Raw genomic sequence first — 19,602 nt, forward strand, 5'->3', positions numbered from 1 at the left:
ACAGACTTCCAATAGTCCTCTTTCCATTTTACTCCAACCTTCTTTTCGCCACTTCCAATAGTCCTCTTTCCATTTTACTCCAACCTTCTTTTCACCCTCAGGTAACTTCATCAATTTCCATGTGTCATTTCTGTTTATTGCTTCCATTTCAAGATCCATGGCTTGCCTCCATTTCTCATTCTTCAATGCGTCTTTACATCAATGTGTCTTCAAAGTTTACAAAGTTTACAGGATCAGTAGTGGTAAACATGGCCGAGTGAGCTTCATCATTCACAAAAATCTTCTCCTACTGCATAGTCTCTCATCCAGACTGGTGATCTCCTATTCCTCACCTTATTTGAGCTAGGAGAAATTGCTTTAGCCAAAGAGCTAGAGGAAATATTTTCCTCTACAGTATTTTCATCTGTCGCTTCTATATTATAGAGTCAGTAAGCTTTTGACTCTTTACTAACTCCTAGCAAAGCACAACTCAAACTCTTATCATCTAGTTTAGTTCTTCAAGCTGCCTCCTTCCGCTGCAGCTCCAGAGCTAATCGTCGCTGAGCTTCTTCTACCCTTCTCCTACTCTCTTCCAGCATTTTATCTACCTCTTCTCTCTCTTTCTGTGCTTGTTCTTCTTTTTGTCTTGCAGCAGTAAGAGCGGCTTCTTTCTCTTTCTCAAGCTGCACATCAACATCATCAAACAACTTCTTGCGACCTTTCTTTATTCGCCTCTGTATTTCTAATTTAGTCTCTTCAGAGTTTAGCCTTTCTTCAACATTCTTCTAAATAAATTCTTTCATCCTCCTAGCTGCATCTTCTTCTAACTTCTTCAACTCTGCTTCACACTTTTTCTTCTCTTCTTCCTCTTTCTTAAGCTTCTCTATGGAATGTTTCCGATCAGTGGATGCACGACTAGGACAGGAACTAGATGATTTGGGAAAAGGAGATAACGAGGAAGACCTATTTCTGCGTCGGCGGCTGAGGGAACTTGCACGGCTCCTTCTCTTGGAATGGGTAGTGGAATGATAGGGGGAAGGACTTGGGTCCCTTCTGCTTCTCCGATTATCATAAGAATTGGAGTGAGGAGTGTACGACAGAGACCTTGAACCACTTCTCCCCATAAATTTCAATTGAGTTTGAACGGTTGCCACAGGCTGAGATATAGCATGCAATACGAACATTCGATTCAAAGACATCTTTGTCTCCATGATTAAGCCTCTCTCAGGATGAAACACCTTGCACGTTCCATTTTGGAATAAAATGCTAAGCCCTTTTGCTTGCAATTTTCCAATACTCAGCAAATTGTTCTTCAGCTCTGGCACATAGAACACTCTTGTGATTATCAGTATGATTCCTTTTACTTGCAGTCATACATTACCCTTTCCAGTTACATTCATGCTTGAGTTGTTGCCCAGCTTCACTGAATCTCTGAAACTTCGATCAAAATCTGAAAAATATTTCTTTTTCCCACACATATGATTCTACATCCCGAGTCAAGCAACCACGTATCTTCTCTATTGGCCTTATTCATATTCTCGTAAGTCATCAGCAACATCCCTTCTTGAGTCTCTGCATAGTTTGCCTCCTTCTCCTTGCTTTGATATTCCCATTGAAAATGTCCCAGCTTGTGACAATTATAGCACTTCACTCTAGCCTTGTTGAAGGTTTGTCTGCCTTGTTCCCTTCCTCTGCCTCTTAAACTTCCACGACCTTGACTCCTTCCTCCAGATTGTTCACCATGAGTGATCTTCAAAGGGTGTTCTTCAACATGAGAACTCATACGTTGTTCATGCACAAGCAGACTGCTTTGTGACTCATCAATGCTTAAAATGGTTGTATTCTTGGACTCCTCAATGGAACACACAATATAATCAAACTTGGGAGTCATAGATCTCAGAATCTTTTCAGCTACTTCAACATCTCGTTTGTTCTCACCATTTATTTTCATCTTGTTGGCTATGCTAAGGGCCCGCGCAAAATACTCATTTACAAATTCTTCTGCCTTCATGTGAAGCATTTCAAACTCTTTCTGAAGAGCTTAAAAATGTGCATGCTTTACCTGTGTCGAACCTTGATATTTTTGTTTCATAGAATCCCATATGTTCTTTATTGTATCCTTGTTGAGGATTGTCTCCAAGATTTAACGATGCTTGAAATAGATAATTCTTTACTTTCAAATCTTTCCACTTCTGATCTTCAATGTGCTTCTTCTGGGCATCTATGGAAACTATGTCTTTTGTTGCTGCAAAAATCCCATTCTCCACTAAATCTCAGTACTCCTTTGAACCCAAAAAGCTTTCCATGAGCATCGCCCAATGATCATAGTATCCATCAAATTTCGAAATTGCAGGCTGCACAAATGAACTCTCCATCAACATACTTTTATTATGATATACGTAGAAGATTGTTGCTTCTAGTTTTAACTTGGCTAACTAGTTTAAGGCATGTCTCTGATACCAAATGGTAGGAATAGAGAGAGAACTATAAAGATTAGAAGGATTGGGAGAAATCTCACCTTCTATTTAAGAATGAAATTGCCTATTAGCGTTATAGAATACATCGAAAACAAATCAAATCTGGTATCACTAAATCAAATCTAAAACTAACATATGGTTGGTAAAGAATTTAAAATATCAAAGATCGATTTGATTTACTCATTAATACTTCACATGTTCCTATTTCAGTGAAGACAATGGACGTTTTGTGAGAAAATGTATAAAATATGTGTTAAAAGCGTTATCCAAGAATTTTATGAACAGAAGTTCGCTCAATTGATACATCGCTCAATTGGTACAATCAATTGATTTTCATTCCAATCTTTTACAATATATGCTTTAACCTACTTCAATATCATTCAAATTTGATTCTCACTCAAATCTCATTCCTGGCTTAGTAGGCCCGAACCAATAATAGTGCATGTCTCCTTACTAAGTTTGCTTTTGGGTGGACTTCGTGGCCTCAACCCGTTTTTGGGTCTGCTTTGACTCGTTATATATTGTCTTTAGCCTCAAAGTTTTAACATGCATCTCCTAGGGAGATGCAATACTTCGTTCCCCTCTCCAACTGATGTGAAATCTCACAATCCATCCCTTGAGGGCCTATCATCCTTGCTAGCCCACCACTCAGTAGTTGACTCTAATACCATTTGTAATAGCTCTAATCCATCGCAACCAGATATTATCCACTTTGATCCGTTATGTATCGTCATCAGCCTCACGGTTTTAAAACGTGTCTTCTAGGGAGAGATTTCCATACTCTTATAAGAATACTTCATTCCCCTCTCCAACCAAAGTAGGATTTCAAATACTTCAACCCAACAATCTAAACTAATGAAATTATATTTTTTTCATTCATAATGAACCCTCGATAAACTAAACTCGAATTAGCTAAAAGAAAATATTATATATTAAAAGAAAAAACAAAAATTAAAAAAAAAAACATTTTAAAAAGTTGAAAAGATTAAGGAGGTTTGTTACATAGTAACGTTCCCTTAACTTAAGAATCTCACCACCACAAAGCAACAAACCTTACTTTTGTTTATAATTTAAAATTTTAGCCATTCACCACCCTTTTGTGTTAGGTAAAACGTCCCTACTTTTACTTACTTCTTGGGATTTCCAACCCCTTCTTTCTACTTTATCAATGGATAAATATGTTTAAATTACTAACTTTTTTGTTCTAATTATGAACCATCATTTGCATTTGTTTATCATATATCATACCAAACCAGCTCATATTAATTTATTAAGCATGTTTAATTCTTTAATTAGAGCCTAAATGACATTTCAATAAGCTTAAGTTTTATTAATGACATATTTATAAACTCTAAATCAGTGTATCATTATCCTCCTTAATTTTAATTATCTATTTATTTATATGATTTGATTATAACAAAAGTTTCAATATTTCTCGCGACGACCGTTACATGCAACTCCGGAAATTAGGTAAGTCCGAGACAAAATTATTGTTGGACTGTTTTTTTTTTCTCTTATTACCAAAATTAAGTTGTACCCACAGATTTAGTTTTATTAATAATTAATAAAAATTAATAATTATATTGATTTAAACTTTATAGAGGTAGTGATTTACTTTAGGTAAATTAATATATTAACAAAGTTTCAAGCTTTTATTGATATAATCTTGATTCGAGTCGAATTTATTTATAGAATAATAGATTTGGTTCATTAATAAAGAGGGAATCCATTATTTTCTTTCATTAAATGTGTAATAATGTAAATGAATCCAAATAAACTAAGAAAATTACATTGTTTTGAGTCAGTAAAATTTGAAAATTACCTGAGAATGGATGCATTGAAAAAGTAAGAGACAAGGGAAGAAAGCAAAGGCAGAGACTGTGGAAGGTGGGTCCCGAGGTCGAGGATATTAAGGAGGCATCCGTTTTTGTTTTGTAGCGCCGTAACGCCCACCATCTGATCATTGTTATGCTCTGTCTCTAACTACTCTCTCCATTTTCCACCACCTTTCTTATATAAACTCCCCCTCCTTGTTCCTCACTTTCCACCACCACCGCCGCCCTCCATGGCTGCCCCTCACAATATTTGGGCCTTCCTCAACTCCAGTAGTGATATCGACATTGACATCGACCTCGTCGATGATAATGACAACGACAATAGCAACGACCAATCCCCTGCCAACACCGACCTCTTACCTCCGCTGCCTTTGTCGGGAAGGAAGAGGGAGGCAGTGGAGGGGAGACCGGGTAGAGGTGTAGAGTCGACCGAACATGAAATTCATATTTGGACGGAGAGGGAGAGGAGGAAGAAGATGAGGAATATGTTCTCTAATCTTCATGCTTTGATTCCTCACCTTCCTCCTAAGGTAACATTTTTTTTTTGTTGTTGTTGTTTTTTTTTTTTTTTTTTGTTCATCTCATCCATTGAACAAAACTCTCTTGTTTTTGTAAATTTTGAATTATTTTATTTTTATTAATTGTTTAATTGTGATATTATATGTCAAAATGAGCTTGGTTTGAACCATAATTAATATATATTTTATTTTTTTTTCCTGGGTCCATATACAGTGATGTAACCTAACAAACTGCCATGTACAACAAAATTTTGGATTGGTTGGATTAGTGATCCAAGCACTGTGCATAGAGTTCACAAACCAACCGCTCGGTTAAATTGAGTTGTCGGGTTGTTTTTTTTTTTTAATTATTTTTTAAAAAAAATTCTACTTACCTACCATACACGATATATTAATAATTTTTTTTTAAATCTTAAATTTATGTTTTGTATATGTTATTTATTTTGTGAAATAATAATTCAATAAGGGAACAAATGAAATGGCAGGCTGACAAATCAACTATAGTGGACGAAGCAGTAAACTATATAAAAACCGTACAACAAACCCTTCAAAAACTCTACAGCCAAAAGCTCGAAAAGCTCCAAAACAACAATCCAGCTGGGAGCTATAAGGCTGTTCATTATCATCCTCAACAACAACAATCCAGCTCAACCACCACAACCCGCCAAGCTTTCTTGGCCGACCAAGCTTCCTCCTCCAATGGCATGTCCTCCACTCTTCTTCCACCACCACTGTCGCCGCTGCTGCCTCCCTTCTATGATACTACTACAGCGTTTCAGACTTGGACTTCCTCCAACCTCGTATTAAGTATCTGTGGCGGCGAAGCCCATTTCTGCATCTGTTCCGTCAAGAAGCCTGGCTTGTTCGCCGCCGTTTGTTATATTATTGATAAGCATCAGATCGAGGTTGTTTCCGCTCATGTCTCCTCAGATTTCCATCGCATGTTCATTATGATTCAAGCCCATGTAAGTGCGACCTCTGTTTTTCATTTTTTTCCTTTACAAGGTTTGAGTTAATTTTCGAGAGTTGTTATTTGAAATGAGTTCTTTTGACGAGAGCAGGTGAATGGAAGTTGGGACGAATTTGGGGCGGCGATGGTGGCAGAAGAAATGTTCAAGCAAGCTGCAGGGGAGATCAACTTTTGGTTGTCTTCTTGATCGGAGTGTCCGATGTTCTCTCTGCCATGAAAGCTGTTGCATGAAGTTTGAGAGAGCTTAGATCATCATCAACATGGATCAATATGGCTAATCAATCTATGTTGAAACTCTTCGCTTCTGGGCCTAGATAAAAATATATATATATATATATATGGAGTTGTTCATATTACCATGGTTCTATCTGCAAATATGGTCCACTCCATAAACCCTAGATATAGTTTTGTCCAATTTTGGGCCTAAAATAATGGACTTGTAAATGGTTCATAGTATAATGAAGCTTAAATTATGTTATTCACTCATGAAATTTCTCCACAATATAGTATAATCTCGAATTCCGACAAGTCGTCAGAAGTCACGCAATCTTAACCACCAACATTTGATCCGTCAATTGTTAGTTCATCAAATTGTCAGTTCTCCAACGCTCTCTTAATTTGTGATTGTGAGGATAGTTTTTCTAAATTGGAGCGTCTTGCAATATCAGTAAATTTCTTCTCCTCTTTTAAGTTGTTTGTTGTTCTTAAAATTTTATGATGTCCATATATTGAATATTTTTAAATACTCATTCTTTTCCTAAAATTTTTTAGGTAAAAGCAAGGGGCAACGGGTAAGATAACAACTTTCGTTGTAAAGGCTATGGAACGACATTTGCTTCTAGATAATTTTTTTCCACGTTGAATAATAGTTTCTATTAACTTAGAAAGCACGTTAATTTATCTAGTTAATGATTTTCGCGTTTAAGCACAGTTTGAATTTCAATTTTCGCCCATGAACTTTCGGGTAATATTTTTTATGTTTTCAGTTAGGTTTCATAAAATTTCAATATTATCTATGATTTGTTTTATTTCTTTTATACAAACTTTTTTGAAGTAGGAAGTTTACCGCTTTTGAGTTGTATGAATTGTATCAATAGACTTAGTCGTGTTTGTTTGAATACTAGATCATGTCACCATGTAGAAGAGGTGAGGTAATGAAGTTAGCCCGCTATGGGGACAGAGGAATAGGGGAGCACAAGGACCTCCTCAAGATAATTCGATAGGTTAGATGAAACCACTAGTAGCACCACTAGTAGCGCAACCAAAGCCCACAGTTACGACCCTAATGTTAAAGATTACGACTCTCACGTCTTCGATGAGTCTCCAGGAGATTCAAATATTTCAACTGATAAACAGCCTAGTAGAATAAAAGTTTGTGTGCGCATCGTTTATGTTGTAGGATGGCACTAATCTACTGAGTTGACAATCACCCCAAGGAGATACCAGGTTCGTGATTTCAGTTCAAGGTGACCTTCTGATCTAATGATTACCCTATAGTCGTCCGATACAGGAAACTCAAGTTCATGAACCTACAATAGAATGGGTAATCGGTGGACAAGTATGAAAGGAAGTTCAAGAGGCATTAGAGGTTGGTTATTGGTTATGACACTCTTCTAACCATCTTCTAACAACCCTTGAAACAAGACCTTTAGATCTAAATTATCAAAAAATCTAAATAACGGTTAAGAATCAACTCAAGTGAAAGTTACATTGATGATTAAGATCAAGAGTAACAAAAACTAATTTTTAAACTTGTGATTTGAATCACTCCACAGATAGCTTGATCAAAACTACTTGAATGACTAACATGCAAATCTAAATACAAGAAATGCAAAAGAACAAGCTCATGACTTAAGGAGCATAATATGCAACTTCCGTTTTAATATCGAAGATATTCATACTAAAACAACTAAAACAATTATTTATAGTTTTGAAAATAGACTTTAGAGTAACCTATAAGGTAGTAACACTCCTGCCTAACTTAAAATCGGAAAATAATCTCTAAAATAGAAAAATATAATGAGACTCTCTAAATCCAAACATGTATGGCAATATGAAGTATTTGTGAAATGATTTAAACACCTTACCTGGCGAAGCTTGTTGATATGAAGGCCAAAACCGCAATCATGAAAGTGCCTGAGGTGTTGTATCAGCCTTGGCACCAACTGATTTCGCCACAACCTTCAGAGCAATCATGGTGATGGGAGAAGACAAGGCCGAGAAACTTCAAATACTAATAAATCCAGGTACGACCTTGGGATAAAATTGCAGCTTTGATCAAATAGGGTCATATGACCAGTGATTACCCAGGGAGAGGTTATAGAGGAGATAATGGCCAACACCCAAGTTCAGATGGTGTTGCAATGTCAACAAAGACCAACCAGAAGGGGAAGGCTTATGTCTTCACTAGCAGGGAGATTAGTAACTGCAAGTCAACAGTGACAGGTACTCTATTCTTTTATCTATGCATCATTTGTAAGTCGAGCGGGATTAGAGTTAAAACTCTAAATTATACTATGTCTATAGGTACCCAAATGCTGGCGTTAGATAAGCATGGTAGATTTTGATATTATTCTAATAATTGATTGATTAGCCAAGAATTTTGCTAATGGATTGTTATTCTAAATGAACTAGCTTCAAAATTCACGACACCAGACTGTCCCAAAGGAAGCGTCAACATCGAAGGTTGAGAATGATGTCTACCATATTAGCACGGGGAGAATTTCCAAACGTAGGGGTACCTCCTACTTGAGCAGTAGATTTTTGTATTGAGCTCGAACTAGGTGCAAATTCTGCTTTGAAAGCTCTTATTGTAAACCACAGACGAAACTAAAAGAACTTAAAAGGGGAGATGCAAGATCTATGACAAAGGCTTTATCTATCTCTAGTGTTTCACCTAAAAGATGCGTCAATCTTATTTGTAAAGAAAAAAGATGGATTGATGTGGTTATGTATGACTATCGGGAGTTAAATAAGGTAACTATGAAGAAAAAATATTCTCTCCCTCCCATTGACTAATTGACTAATTGTCTAATTGTGTGAGATGTAACAATGATCTCTCATATTGAAATTCGGTTAGGCCACCATTAGATAAGGATAAGGATGTAGGAGGAAGACTACGGCATACAGATCAAGGTATGACCATTATAAGTTCTTGATCATGTCGTTTGGTCTAACGAACATGCATGCAGTATTCATGGAGTTAATAAATCAAATATCTAAGTAATGCCTCAATATATTTGTGATTGTGTTTACCGGCAACATCTCAATCTACTCCAAGATAGATGTAGAGCATGAAACACACACCTCAAGAGAGTTTTAACAATCTTTGAGGGAGAAGAAGTAATGCATCAAAGTTCTTAAAATTGAACTTTGGCCACAAAAAGTCTCTTTCTTATGGCAGGTAAGGTTAAAAGATGAGGTAACCATAGAAATTGTTACCAAGTGGACATGTTCCACTACAATTGACTTTTCTAAATTAGCCATGCCATTGACTCAATTGGCTTGGAACAGAACTCATTTGTGTGGATAGGCATGTAAGACAAGTTTCCAAGATCTCAAACACATACTAGTATTGGTACCATTACTCACGGTGCTACTCCAAGGAGGCGTCGTGGTCTATAGTGATACCTCTAATAAAGAATTGAGATGTATTAATAAAGAATGAGAAATTCATTGTGTATGTTTCTCACCAACTAAAGAATTATGAACATAATTATCCAACACATGATTTAGAAGAGTTGTTGCATAGATGCCTCAACTAACAGTTCAATCGGCTTTGAGACGACATATCATAGATTCCCTTCCCAACAGGGAGATCACATAGTCTTGCAAAAAGATTTTAAACCAGCTCACGCTAGGATCAATAGAGGGACATTTCAATCTGTGAATGGTGGGCTTCTCTATCAAGGATGCTTATGCATACTAGTAGGTGATGGGCTTAGGCACAATATATTAACAGAGGCCTACACTTCACCACTTCTCATGTATTCAGACAGTACTAAAATATACCAAAACTTGAAGATCATATAAGCGACCGCAATATGAAAAAGAACATTATAGAATTCATAAAAGAACATCATAGAATTCATGAGTAAATGGTTAAGTGTCCAAGAATGGAAGTGGGAGAACATAGAGATGAATTTTATCGTGGAACTACCAAGAACATGAAAAGTTATACGGTGATATGAGTGATCATCCATATACTCACCAAGTTACCGTTAATTCTTGCTTAGAAAGGCTACCTATACTATGAACAATTGAGCACAATTAAGCACAAATGTAAATAAAGGAGGTAGTCAGATTACACATGGTGCAAGTGTTGGTAGTGTCAGATCTGACCTTTGCTAGAACAAGGTGTGTGAATACAAATGATTAGGACCAGAGGGTATATTTATTAACACGAGGTTTACAAATTATATATGAAACAATTAGTAATAGGTGTAGAATACATAGCTCAATACAAATTGAATAACATATATAAAACCTAGTATATAGTTTGGTATTTAATATTATCACTTATATTATCTATGTACGGAAGAAAAAAAAAAACCTAGCTATTGTAGTTCAAATGAGCAAAACAACAAAAAGAAGTAAATAGTATATATGAGGTATATATGGTGTTATACATGAGTGTCAAAATGAAATATGAAATAATAATAATAAACAAGTTATGTAACATAACGTACATAGGGTGTTGTATGAACATGTATGAAAATTTCAGTTGGAAGACTCCTAATAATAATTTACACTTGAGATTCCTAACAGAGCTTCAAAACGAGAGTATTTGAAACAAACTAAAAAAGTGTGCATCTATCTCACTACCAAGGTGTCTTAGCTTCTGTATAACTACTACCTATATTCAATAACCTACACCCTATTAGCATTTCCATTTTTTCAACCTCTAATAAAAAGGAAAACAGGAGAAAAGAAAGGGTTAACATATATTTAACTCAATATTTGAACTAGGAAAAAGTTTAGTTTGTACCATATACAAACATATTTTCTCCTTGCTGCACATCTTCTGGTCAAGAATTATGGCCGCCATTTCCCTTATTTTCTTTACAATGCTCTTTCGAATCGAAAACAAAACCATGTCGTATTTGGCTAGCGAGCTTGAACAGACCATTTTTCACATGTTGGAATGAAATGTTGTCAGCTCCATCTCATAAAGTAACACAAATCTGAATTTAGAGGCATTAAGTTTTGAGGATGTTCTGAAGACAGTATGGCGTCTGGCTTTTATCTTTCTAATGATGGTCGTTTATATGGTACTACCTGCAGGATCAAATAGTAGCAAATTCGGTCTCTGATACACTTCGTACAACGCAATTATAAGTTTTCCAAAGAGAAAAAATCGAAGGCAATCCCGAGTTGTACCTGGTCATTGGCCGAAGAATCAGAAGAAGCTTTCTTTAATCTTTTTGCAGTAGGCATGCCACCAGACACCTCTCCTGGATGATTATCCACAAAGTTTTGATCGGAAACTTCTGCATAGAAGACAATGACAAAAGAACACCAAGTTAGCTTGACAACAGTTGAGTGAACATCCTCTAAAAACGAAGTTATATTTCAAATAATATTCAAAAGCGCCCTGGAGGGTATTCATAGCCTTGCAATAAAATAACCAAAGAACTAATTACATCCAAAATACTAAACTGGACTGATTATCTAACATCTCATCCTACATCACCCCAAAAAAACGTAGAAAATTCATAAGGTCCATAGAAATTATGAATCTTATTAAGTTGATATGTGTTAAATTCCAAGCAGGCAATGACGAGGAGACTTCTTTAACAGAGAGTAGGGCATCATGCACTTGAGATGGGACAGGAAGAATTCAACCTAGCCAAGGGATTGATCCTTGAATTAAACAAGCAGGATTGTGCCCTTAAGAAACATTTATTTGTTATTTCCTGCTTAATTATGAATGCATGAGTCATTCATCTTTGTCAAAGGTAAGCTTTAAATCTCCTTATGCTCAAAGATTCAAATAATTTTGTCGTTCATTTGACCCATAACAGGGAAACTATTCTTCAGCAGTTCTTCTACTCTACAGGAAAATTGAGACCCATTAGAGTGTCACCAATACTGCTCTTTTCTCTTCCTTCAACTCCAATATTGAATGTCGGAATACTTTTCATTCATGAAAGAAGGCTAATTCCTGATGCCTCATGGCTCCTCTAATTCAACTAAAGTGTTATTATCCCAAGAATTGTCTGCTTATTCATTCTGAAACAGCAACTGACTACTGTCCTAGAATTAGCACCATCACTCTGGCTTCATCTAGCAGTTCATCAATATCCAGAATGCAGTTCATCATAATAACATCTACTCGGTTTTATTCGTTTTTTCCACAAATACATTGTACAAAAATGCTCATCTAACTTTAAATAAAATACTTCCTACTTTTTCACTTATAGATATACATCAAGCAACTTCAAATAGAAAAGATATGCAATCAGTCATCCATGAATTATAAATTGTGAAATTGCATGAAGAATCGTGACCCTAAACCTTGTGTCCCTAGCATAAACACTAAAAATCATGCAATGGGAAGAAAGTATCACGACACTGTAGATCATGTCAAAACTGTCCCATTAATACCATTACTAAGAAGATAATGATGCGAAAACTATCCCATTAATATATTAGAATCTAAAGAATTTCCATTGCTAAGAAGATAACCATATTAAATCTATCCCATTAACATATTTGAATATAGAAAATTTCCAGTGCTAAGAAGATCACCATCTTAAAACTATCCCATTAATATAATAGAGAATTTTTATTGCTAAGAAGATAACAAAATACCCTAAGCTTGATGTACCAATTTGACAACTCACGTGCTGTAAGTCATATCATTAACTCCAGAAACCCTCTCATATTCTTCTTACCTCCAGAGGAAATACATTTGATGAACACAAAATTCAAACAAACACGTAATAAGATTGGAAAGAAATTTTGCAGGACTTCATGTGGTGCAAGCAAAGTGGCAAACTAGTGGGAACACCACGAAGAAATCGTCATATGGGTACATCAATCAAAAAACTAACTCAGAAAAATGAGTGCTCCTGAAGGGTGCCAAAGATGGTGAGTACTAGAACGATCATTGCAAAAACCTTCATCATTACAAAATATGATTTCAAGGAACAACAATAAAACATGAAGTATATAGTCAATCACTATCGCTATGTACATGCATAGTGCGGATATAGGTTACAGCTTTTGATGTATAAATTAGAAGGTAGAATCAATGATCGATGAGTTCAGGTGTGTGTCACTGCCAGAGGCTGGGAGGGTATATAATGTACTTAGACAAACGAAAATAGTATTTAAGAATTAACAAAACAGAGTATATAAAACATATGACATCAATGAAAATTACCTGTAATTATTGTATAAGACTCACGACAGCATGGAGGGATCTGCTGTGAACTTCTGGCAAATCGATAGGAGTTTTTCGTGTTTCTTAAGTGTCTCCTATCACTAAAACTTCCAGATTCTTCAATGAGATCAGGAGTCTCCAGAGTACACTGTTTTCCTGCAGAACGAAAACGATTTATCCAAACATCGTCTAAAATAGCAGGAGAATCGGCTACCCTTTCCAATAAAGGATCATTCCTCCCAATGTTAGCCTTCTGCCAGGAGGCATCTTGAAGGACCATCAACTAAAAAATATATATAACAAGAGCAAATCATTAAGGAAGTAGAGGAATGAGATAGGGGAACTCACTCCCACTCTTGCTGTGGATGTATTGCCTCACCTCTGAAGAAGATATATGAGGCATGCTCGGCCTGCAACGCATTTTCTGTTTTGAGGACAAAGCTTGCAAGCGTCTATATTGATGCAACTCTTGAACAAAAGATGCTTCTAAAGAACCAAGATATGATCTGTGTTTCTCATCTGTCCAATGTGTAACCTGTTCATAAATTTCCAATTAAGAACCCCATTTCCGCCTTTCCATTTAATTGTGAAAATTTGCACCTCAAAGAAAAATGTCCCTAAAGTTGGATCAAAAGTTTTTTTTAACTAAAATTAGGAGGACATAACTCTGATCGACAATTAATGAAACCATTCCCCATTTTTTTCACATGAAATTTTCAAATTGTTCCCTAATATAGAGTTCAATCCTTAGGCTTAGATATTCAAAATGAATCCTATATAAACAGAACGGCTAAAACTTGAGAAATTCAAAGAATCAAAGGTTCATTTCAAAAAAAAAAAAAATGAATCTATAAAAGACTTGACTCAAAATTCATCCATGATTTAATTTGAAGAAGCCCGAACACTAAAACTGATACTCCACAGAAAAAGAAAATTAGAGTAATAACAAAATCGAGCATTGCAAAAGAATTTCTCCTCCATGGCCATTGAAGCACAAAGGGAAAAACGGTGAACACAAGGCATCGAAACTGCAATAATATACAAGTACATACCACCCCTGTATTGCTGGTTTAAAATAAACCCAAATGGGAGGTACACCAAGGCCACTTCAGCATTTAAAATTTTTAAAGTAACAATAAAAATCTCTCATAATCAGACATATTAGTTTCCAGTACACAAAAAATAGGTCACACACCACACGATCTCCAAGTGCTACGTTGAAAGGGAAAACAAAGTACAATCAACACACAACTCGTTCATGCCGAGGAAAACCCACATCATACTTCCAAGAAACAGCAAAAAAGAAAAGGCAAAAGAGTCGGAAACTTACCGCATCCAGTTGCAGACAGCGATGAGAAGGAAAATCCTTGAAGCGATCAACAGTAAAGGAAGAAGAGTAGGATTGGGTGTTCAAACAAGTCAAGTCGCTGGCAGAGGACGGGGAGGGTGGTTGTCGATCTACAACGGGCGGCGACATGGACGACGGCGTATGAGGGAGATGTAGAAGAAGGTCGCCCATTATGAATGGATCAAAGATAGAAGAAAAGCAAATAAAGGGATGAAATCAAAGAAAAAGGAATCGTGAGAGAAGATTTAGGTCCGAAACCCTCTCGGGATTCAGGGTCGTGCAGAAACGGAGAGAGAGAGACGAAACCCAAATAAAAGGCTCCACATGGGCTACGCTTTTACACGTGTAAAAACCGTCAGCTTAATGCCACGTCATCCGGATATAAATATCTTCGCCCAATGTCAGCCAGATATTTTTATCCGCTCACGTTAAGATGTGCATTGGAGATAGAATTATAAATTAGAAACGACTCCCTCACCGCCGTTTCTCCACGCGCTAAACCGATATTTTTTCGCGCGTGAACTTCACATCATCTCACTTTCTTCTTCATTAAGAGAGATTAAAAAAAAAAAAAAAAAGTCAAAATGACTATTTAACCCTTTGAAAACTTGTTTTTATTAATTTTTGGAATATTTTTTTAAAATATCTTCCTTCTTTTTAAATTTATATTAATTATAAATTTGTTTCCTTTTCTATTACAAAAATTTTAATATTTTTTTAAATCATTTTTGTTTGGTTGGTCTCACTTAAAAAAAAAATAATTAATCTAATTTTACGTCTCATAAATCTTTCCATTTTTTAATTTTTGTATATAATTTATAGATTTATGTTCTTTTATTTTAATATTTCTTTTAACATAAAATTCATTTTATTGGAAGAATTTATTGGAATAAAATAAAAATTTTAGTTATATTTATTTTATTTTAGTTTGTTTATATAATTATGACGTCAGCATGACGTAGGGAAATTGTGAGACACGCTCCATGCGAGAGCGTAGTTTTGTATTTTTGGGGGCAGCTCATTCCGTCTCCCATTTTGATATCTTTAAGAATTTAAATTTTTATATTTTGTCACTTCCATTATTTTAATTTTAATAAGTTTAAAATTATTTTATTTTAAAATCCATATCCTAATTCTACTTTGTATTTGATTCATCTACATCTTTAACAAGATATCACTTTTTCTTTATAATTTAATTTTTTTTATCTTAACATTATCTTCATTTTTCTTTAAAATTTTATCATTTTCCGACTTATTCAATCTAGGTCAAAATAAGAAAAGAGAGACTGACTTCGTGAGGATTAGAAAGATTTCGATGATTCTAATTATATCGTTAAAGTCTTTTTCAAAATAGTTTTTCGAGCCAGCCTCGAATAACACTCCAGAAGATGCAAACACCTATTTACCTCGTCTAATGGTTGGGGCTTGGCTGAATAGGAGGAATCTGAACTTAGGGCTTGAGAAATGGAATAGATAGGGCTCCACAAGTTGAGAATCCACGGTCTCAATCAGTCCTCAAACAAAGGAGAGGGTAATCTAAGCTAAGGGGAAGATGATAATTAATCAAAGAGCACTGCCCGAGTCAAAGAGACATTCTTCCGATTTTCGAGGCGATCAGCGAAAAATCTTTATGATACCCAGAACTCCCATTAACAAAAAAATAAAATCTTTATGAAATCAGAAGTTTTATTCTTTCTCTAAAAATCAAACGTCTCATTATTCCATTCTTTTTAAATAATTAAATGATGTATATTTTACAAACTTTGACTAATGCTTTTATTAGTTATCTTCATCTTTTAAATCTTCAGTATCTCATTTCATCTCCCTTTTATGTTTAGTTTCAGTATTGATTTATGGCAGCGTGTTCATAAGTCGGTTTTCATTTGTTAGAAAGAATTCGTTACTATTTTACTCGAACAGCTTAAAAATAGAGAATTTGGGACTTCGTTATTGCACACTTTTTAGCTCTTTTTTACTCTCGTTCTTACCATTGCTTAAAAAAAATTTAGTTAAGTGGTTTTCACACCGCTACAAAATTGATGTCACATCCAAATCATATAACTCGAAGCTATGGCATTCTAATTTTACAACAAAAGCTATGGTTATAAAAAGCATATGACTAGAAAATAACATTAAAAGAATAATAATAAATACTATAATGGAACAAGATAAAGCAAATTTAGAATAAAGTATTAATAATGCATTATCATGACATTTTGTTCCAAATAAAATATCTAAATGCACTTTTTTGAGTTTGTTTCTTAAAAAAGTAGAACATAATATCATGGGAATGTCAATGCCTTTTTATCTTCTGAAATTTATTCTTAATAGGATTAAAAAATTTGCTTGGATTTACTTAGGTTGTTAATAATTAATTGTGTTATTTTGAGATACCACATTCGTTGGGACGAGAATGAAACATTCTTTATAAGGGTTAAAAACGTCGAAGGAAAGTCTAGAAGAAAAAGCCCTAAGAGAAATGCTCTTCAATGGGGATCCCCAGAATAATAAATAGCTTGCTTGTGGAACCAACCCTTTGTTTAGTCTTTGTTTGGAGTTTGTACAGCTTGGCCCTTTCCGTGGCGCACTTCCAATCTACTAGTCCTCCTCAAAGCTAATGGGATAGAATTCCTTGCTTCCGATCGGGTCTTGGGCTAGTATTCTTTCGTGGAATTCCATCTCTTGTTTGACGAGATCTTTGGGGTTGCTGAATTCTTTCCAATATTTGATGGCAGTTGGGCCGTTACAAATGATATTAGAGTGTGATGTGCAAGTGAGGAGGATGAGCTCCGAAGGGGGTGGATACGAGGCGGTGTGCCACCAAGGACACTGGGCTCCGAAGAGGGGTGGATTGAGGTGTCCCAGGACATTGGACCCCAAAGGGAGGTAGATTTTGAGATCCCACATCAATTGAAGAGAAAATGGAGCATTTTTTATTAGATTTGAGGTTTTAAAAAATATGGTTGACTTTCTTGAATCAGATTGCTGGTTTTTTTTAGGAGTTGATTGTGAGATCCCACTTCAATTAGAAAGAAAACGAGCATTTTTTTATTAGATTGTGATATCTCACAGCAAAACATTTTGGACAATTTCAAAACCGTTTTAGACATAATTAAGTAAAAGAAGGCAAGTATTTCAAAATGCCTGGAAACAATATTTCAAAATGCTTCAATCCTATTTAATCAAATGATGGTATCCAATGTATCATCAGAAAAGTGAAACTACAAATACCTTTCATCAAAAGGTTAGAGATTTCAATCCTCAGTCCCCAATGTTAATGAAATAGTAAAGAAAAACCGACAAATGCAAGCATTTTTAAGTAAGAAAATGGCTCACAACTCCCAAGTAGTTTCACCTAAAGGCCATAACAGTGAAGTATGGATTTGCCATGTAGCCATCATCATAGGTTAATGAGGGCTATGCGTTCTACTACAGTAAGAAACTTAACAGTGAAGAAGTATATTCTTATATACAGCTCAAGAACTAGTAGCCTAGTGTAAACCTTTACGACAAAATATCTGACCAGCTCGAACAATCAAGGGGGTCAAACCTTGCAAAAGATGTCCCATTTGATTTCCATGCATCCATCCTACTGCTTGAGGACCCTTTCGATGGCAGCAATATAGAAATCTTTTGGCATGGTGCCAATGACACTTTCACACTTCTCCCCATTCTTGAACAACATGACCACAGGAACAGCCTTAATTTCATAGTCTTCGGCTATTTGCAAATCTTTGTCAGTATTGAGTACAAAGCATTTGAGCTTCCCCTCATAATCAGCAGCTAGCTCATCGATGACTCGATGCACCATTCTACATGGTCCACACCAACTAGCATAAAATTCAACTAGGACAGGGATTCCACTCTCTAGAATCATTTTGTTCCATGACTCTTTAGTAACCACCTCAGCTGTGTATGCCAATATAAGATTATTCAGAGAGGCATTCTTGAGATGGAAATCCAAATAGTTACACCAATTTTATCAATTAAAAACTGGACAAAAATGAGCATCAAAAGTATTAATACTAAAGTTCTTGCAAGAGAGTAACTACTAATCATACCATGTGTGAACACCCTTAATCAACTAGCAATTTACATAGTATACAGTAAGGTTCGACCATTACTAGAGACCAATGGATTACAAAGAAAAGTTTATAGGATAAAGAAGCCCTTGAACAAGGGAGAAGGGATGACTTTCAATGATGCAAAAACATAAGACCATCATCATAGTATATTCATACAAGATACTGATTCCACAGGTAAAAATTTAAAAAAACAAAAAAATAACCCCAGTATACTGCATACTTACTTGAAACAAGAAAATAGATGAAGTAGTAATATCACCAGATAACATCATTCAGAAACAAATGTCAAATTGGGTAAGTCTATGTGTAATGATGGGGAACATACAACAAGACCTTATATTTATATATATTCTTTAAAAGTAAGAAACACAATGAATGAAGACTGAGCAAAAATAATCATACTACCGTTTCATCAAGTTGTAGTCCAGAGAATCAGAAAAGACATTCTAACTTCGTCAGAACAAAGAACAAAGATTTACTCTCTATACTTGGAATGTTAAGTGTCTTCAGTAACTATGAAAAAGAAGAACAAACTCAGAGGAAAAAAAGTTCTAAACATTGCATTACAAACTAGTAATTCAAGCTGATAACAGGAGTGATCATGCATGACAAGCTCAAAAAAATCATATGCAAGTATAGTTTACTAAGCAGGTACAAACAAACATTAACTTGTATCTAAGTGCAGTTCGTTCTATGTCAAAACAAGTAAGGTTTCCACAAGTAAATGGATATCAGATAGTTATGAAACATATTCATCCATGCGCTGTTTCTATTCAAATCATCAAGCAGGGCATGATTCAAAACCCTAATAATGCATTAGTTACTCCCTTCCTTTCACGTAGTTATCAAAAAAAGTTACCATGAAGTAGCAATTTCGGAATTGCTCTCGTTAAAAGCATCATAATATACAAAGTAAAAAAAAAAAAAAAAAAAAAAAAAAAAAAAAAAAAAAAAAAAAAAAAAAAAAAAAAAAAAAAAAAAAAAAAAAAAAAAAAAAAAAAAA

At 35.2% G+C, this 19,602-nt stretch overlaps 4 protein-coding genes and 1 pseudogene across 5 annotated transcripts in view; 1 reads left to right on the plus strand and 4 right to left on the minus strand.

The window, feature by feature from the left end:
- Positions 1 to 497: 497 nt before the first annotated feature.
- LOC111486569 lies at positions 498 to 1,250 on the minus strand (annotated as a pseudogene).
- Positions 1,251 to 1,399: 149 nt separating this feature from the next.
- LOC111486570 lies at positions 1,400 to 1,999 on the minus strand. The gene has a single exon (XM_023133743.1). The coding sequence runs from the start codon at positions 1,997 to 1,999 to the stop codon at positions 1,400 to 1,402; it is 600 nt and encodes a 199-aa protein (XP_022989511.1).
- Positions 2,000 to 4,477: 2,478 nt separating this feature from the next.
- On the plus strand, positions 4,478 to 6,238 carry LOC111486092 (transcription factor bHLH95-like). The gene is made up of 3 exons (XM_023133100.1): positions 4,478 to 4,821; positions 5,295 to 5,774; positions 5,871 to 6,238. Exons 1-3 carry the CDS (start codon positions 4,522 to 4,524, stop codon positions 5,964 to 5,966), a joined length of 876 nt encoding a protein of 291 aa, XP_022988868.1. The 5' UTR covers positions 4,478 to 4,521; the 3' UTR covers positions 5,967 to 6,238.
- Positions 6,239 to 10,408: 4,170 nt separating this feature from the next.
- Positions 10,409 to 14,808, minus strand: LOC111486142. Of its 2 annotated transcripts, XM_023133168.1 has the most exons (6): positions 14,497 to 14,808; positions 13,761 to 13,766; positions 13,515 to 13,698; positions 13,167 to 13,322; positions 11,159 to 11,268; positions 10,409 to 11,056 (listed from the first exon to the last, which is right to left on the minus strand). In XM_023133168.1, exons 1-6 carry the CDS (start codon positions 14,683 to 14,685, stop codon positions 11,021 to 11,023), a joined length of 681 nt encoding a protein of 226 aa, XP_022988936.1. In that variant the 5' UTR covers positions 14,686 to 14,808; the 3' UTR covers positions 10,409 to 11,020. The 2 variants fall into 2 exon arrangements, with proteins under 2 accessions (XP_022988936.1, XP_022988937.1); XM_023133169.1 differs by lacking the exon at positions 13,761 to 13,766 and having other exon boundaries at positions 13,515 to 13,701.
- Positions 14,809 to 17,670: 2,862 nt separating this feature from the next.
- The window catches only part of LOC111486177 (thioredoxin M3, chloroplastic-like), a 3,574-nt gene continuing 1,642 nt past the window's right edge, over positions 17,671 to 19,602 (minus strand). Inside the window, exon 2 of the mRNA XM_023133209.1 lies at positions 17,671 to 18,423. Coding sequence (XP_022988977.1) covers positions 18,104 to 18,423 — 320 coding nt within the window. The 3' untranslated portion in view covers positions 17,671 to 18,103. The remainder of the gene's footprint in view (positions 18,424 to 19,602) is intronic.

Source organism: Cucurbita maxima, unplaced genomic scaffold (assembly GCF_002738345.1).
Source record: "Cucurbita maxima cultivar Rimu unplaced genomic scaffold, Cmax_1.0 Cma_Scf00011, whole genome shotgun sequence".
Classification (NCBI taxonomy): domain Eukaryota; kingdom Viridiplantae; phylum Streptophyta; class Magnoliopsida; order Cucurbitales; family Cucurbitaceae; genus Cucurbita; species Cucurbita maxima.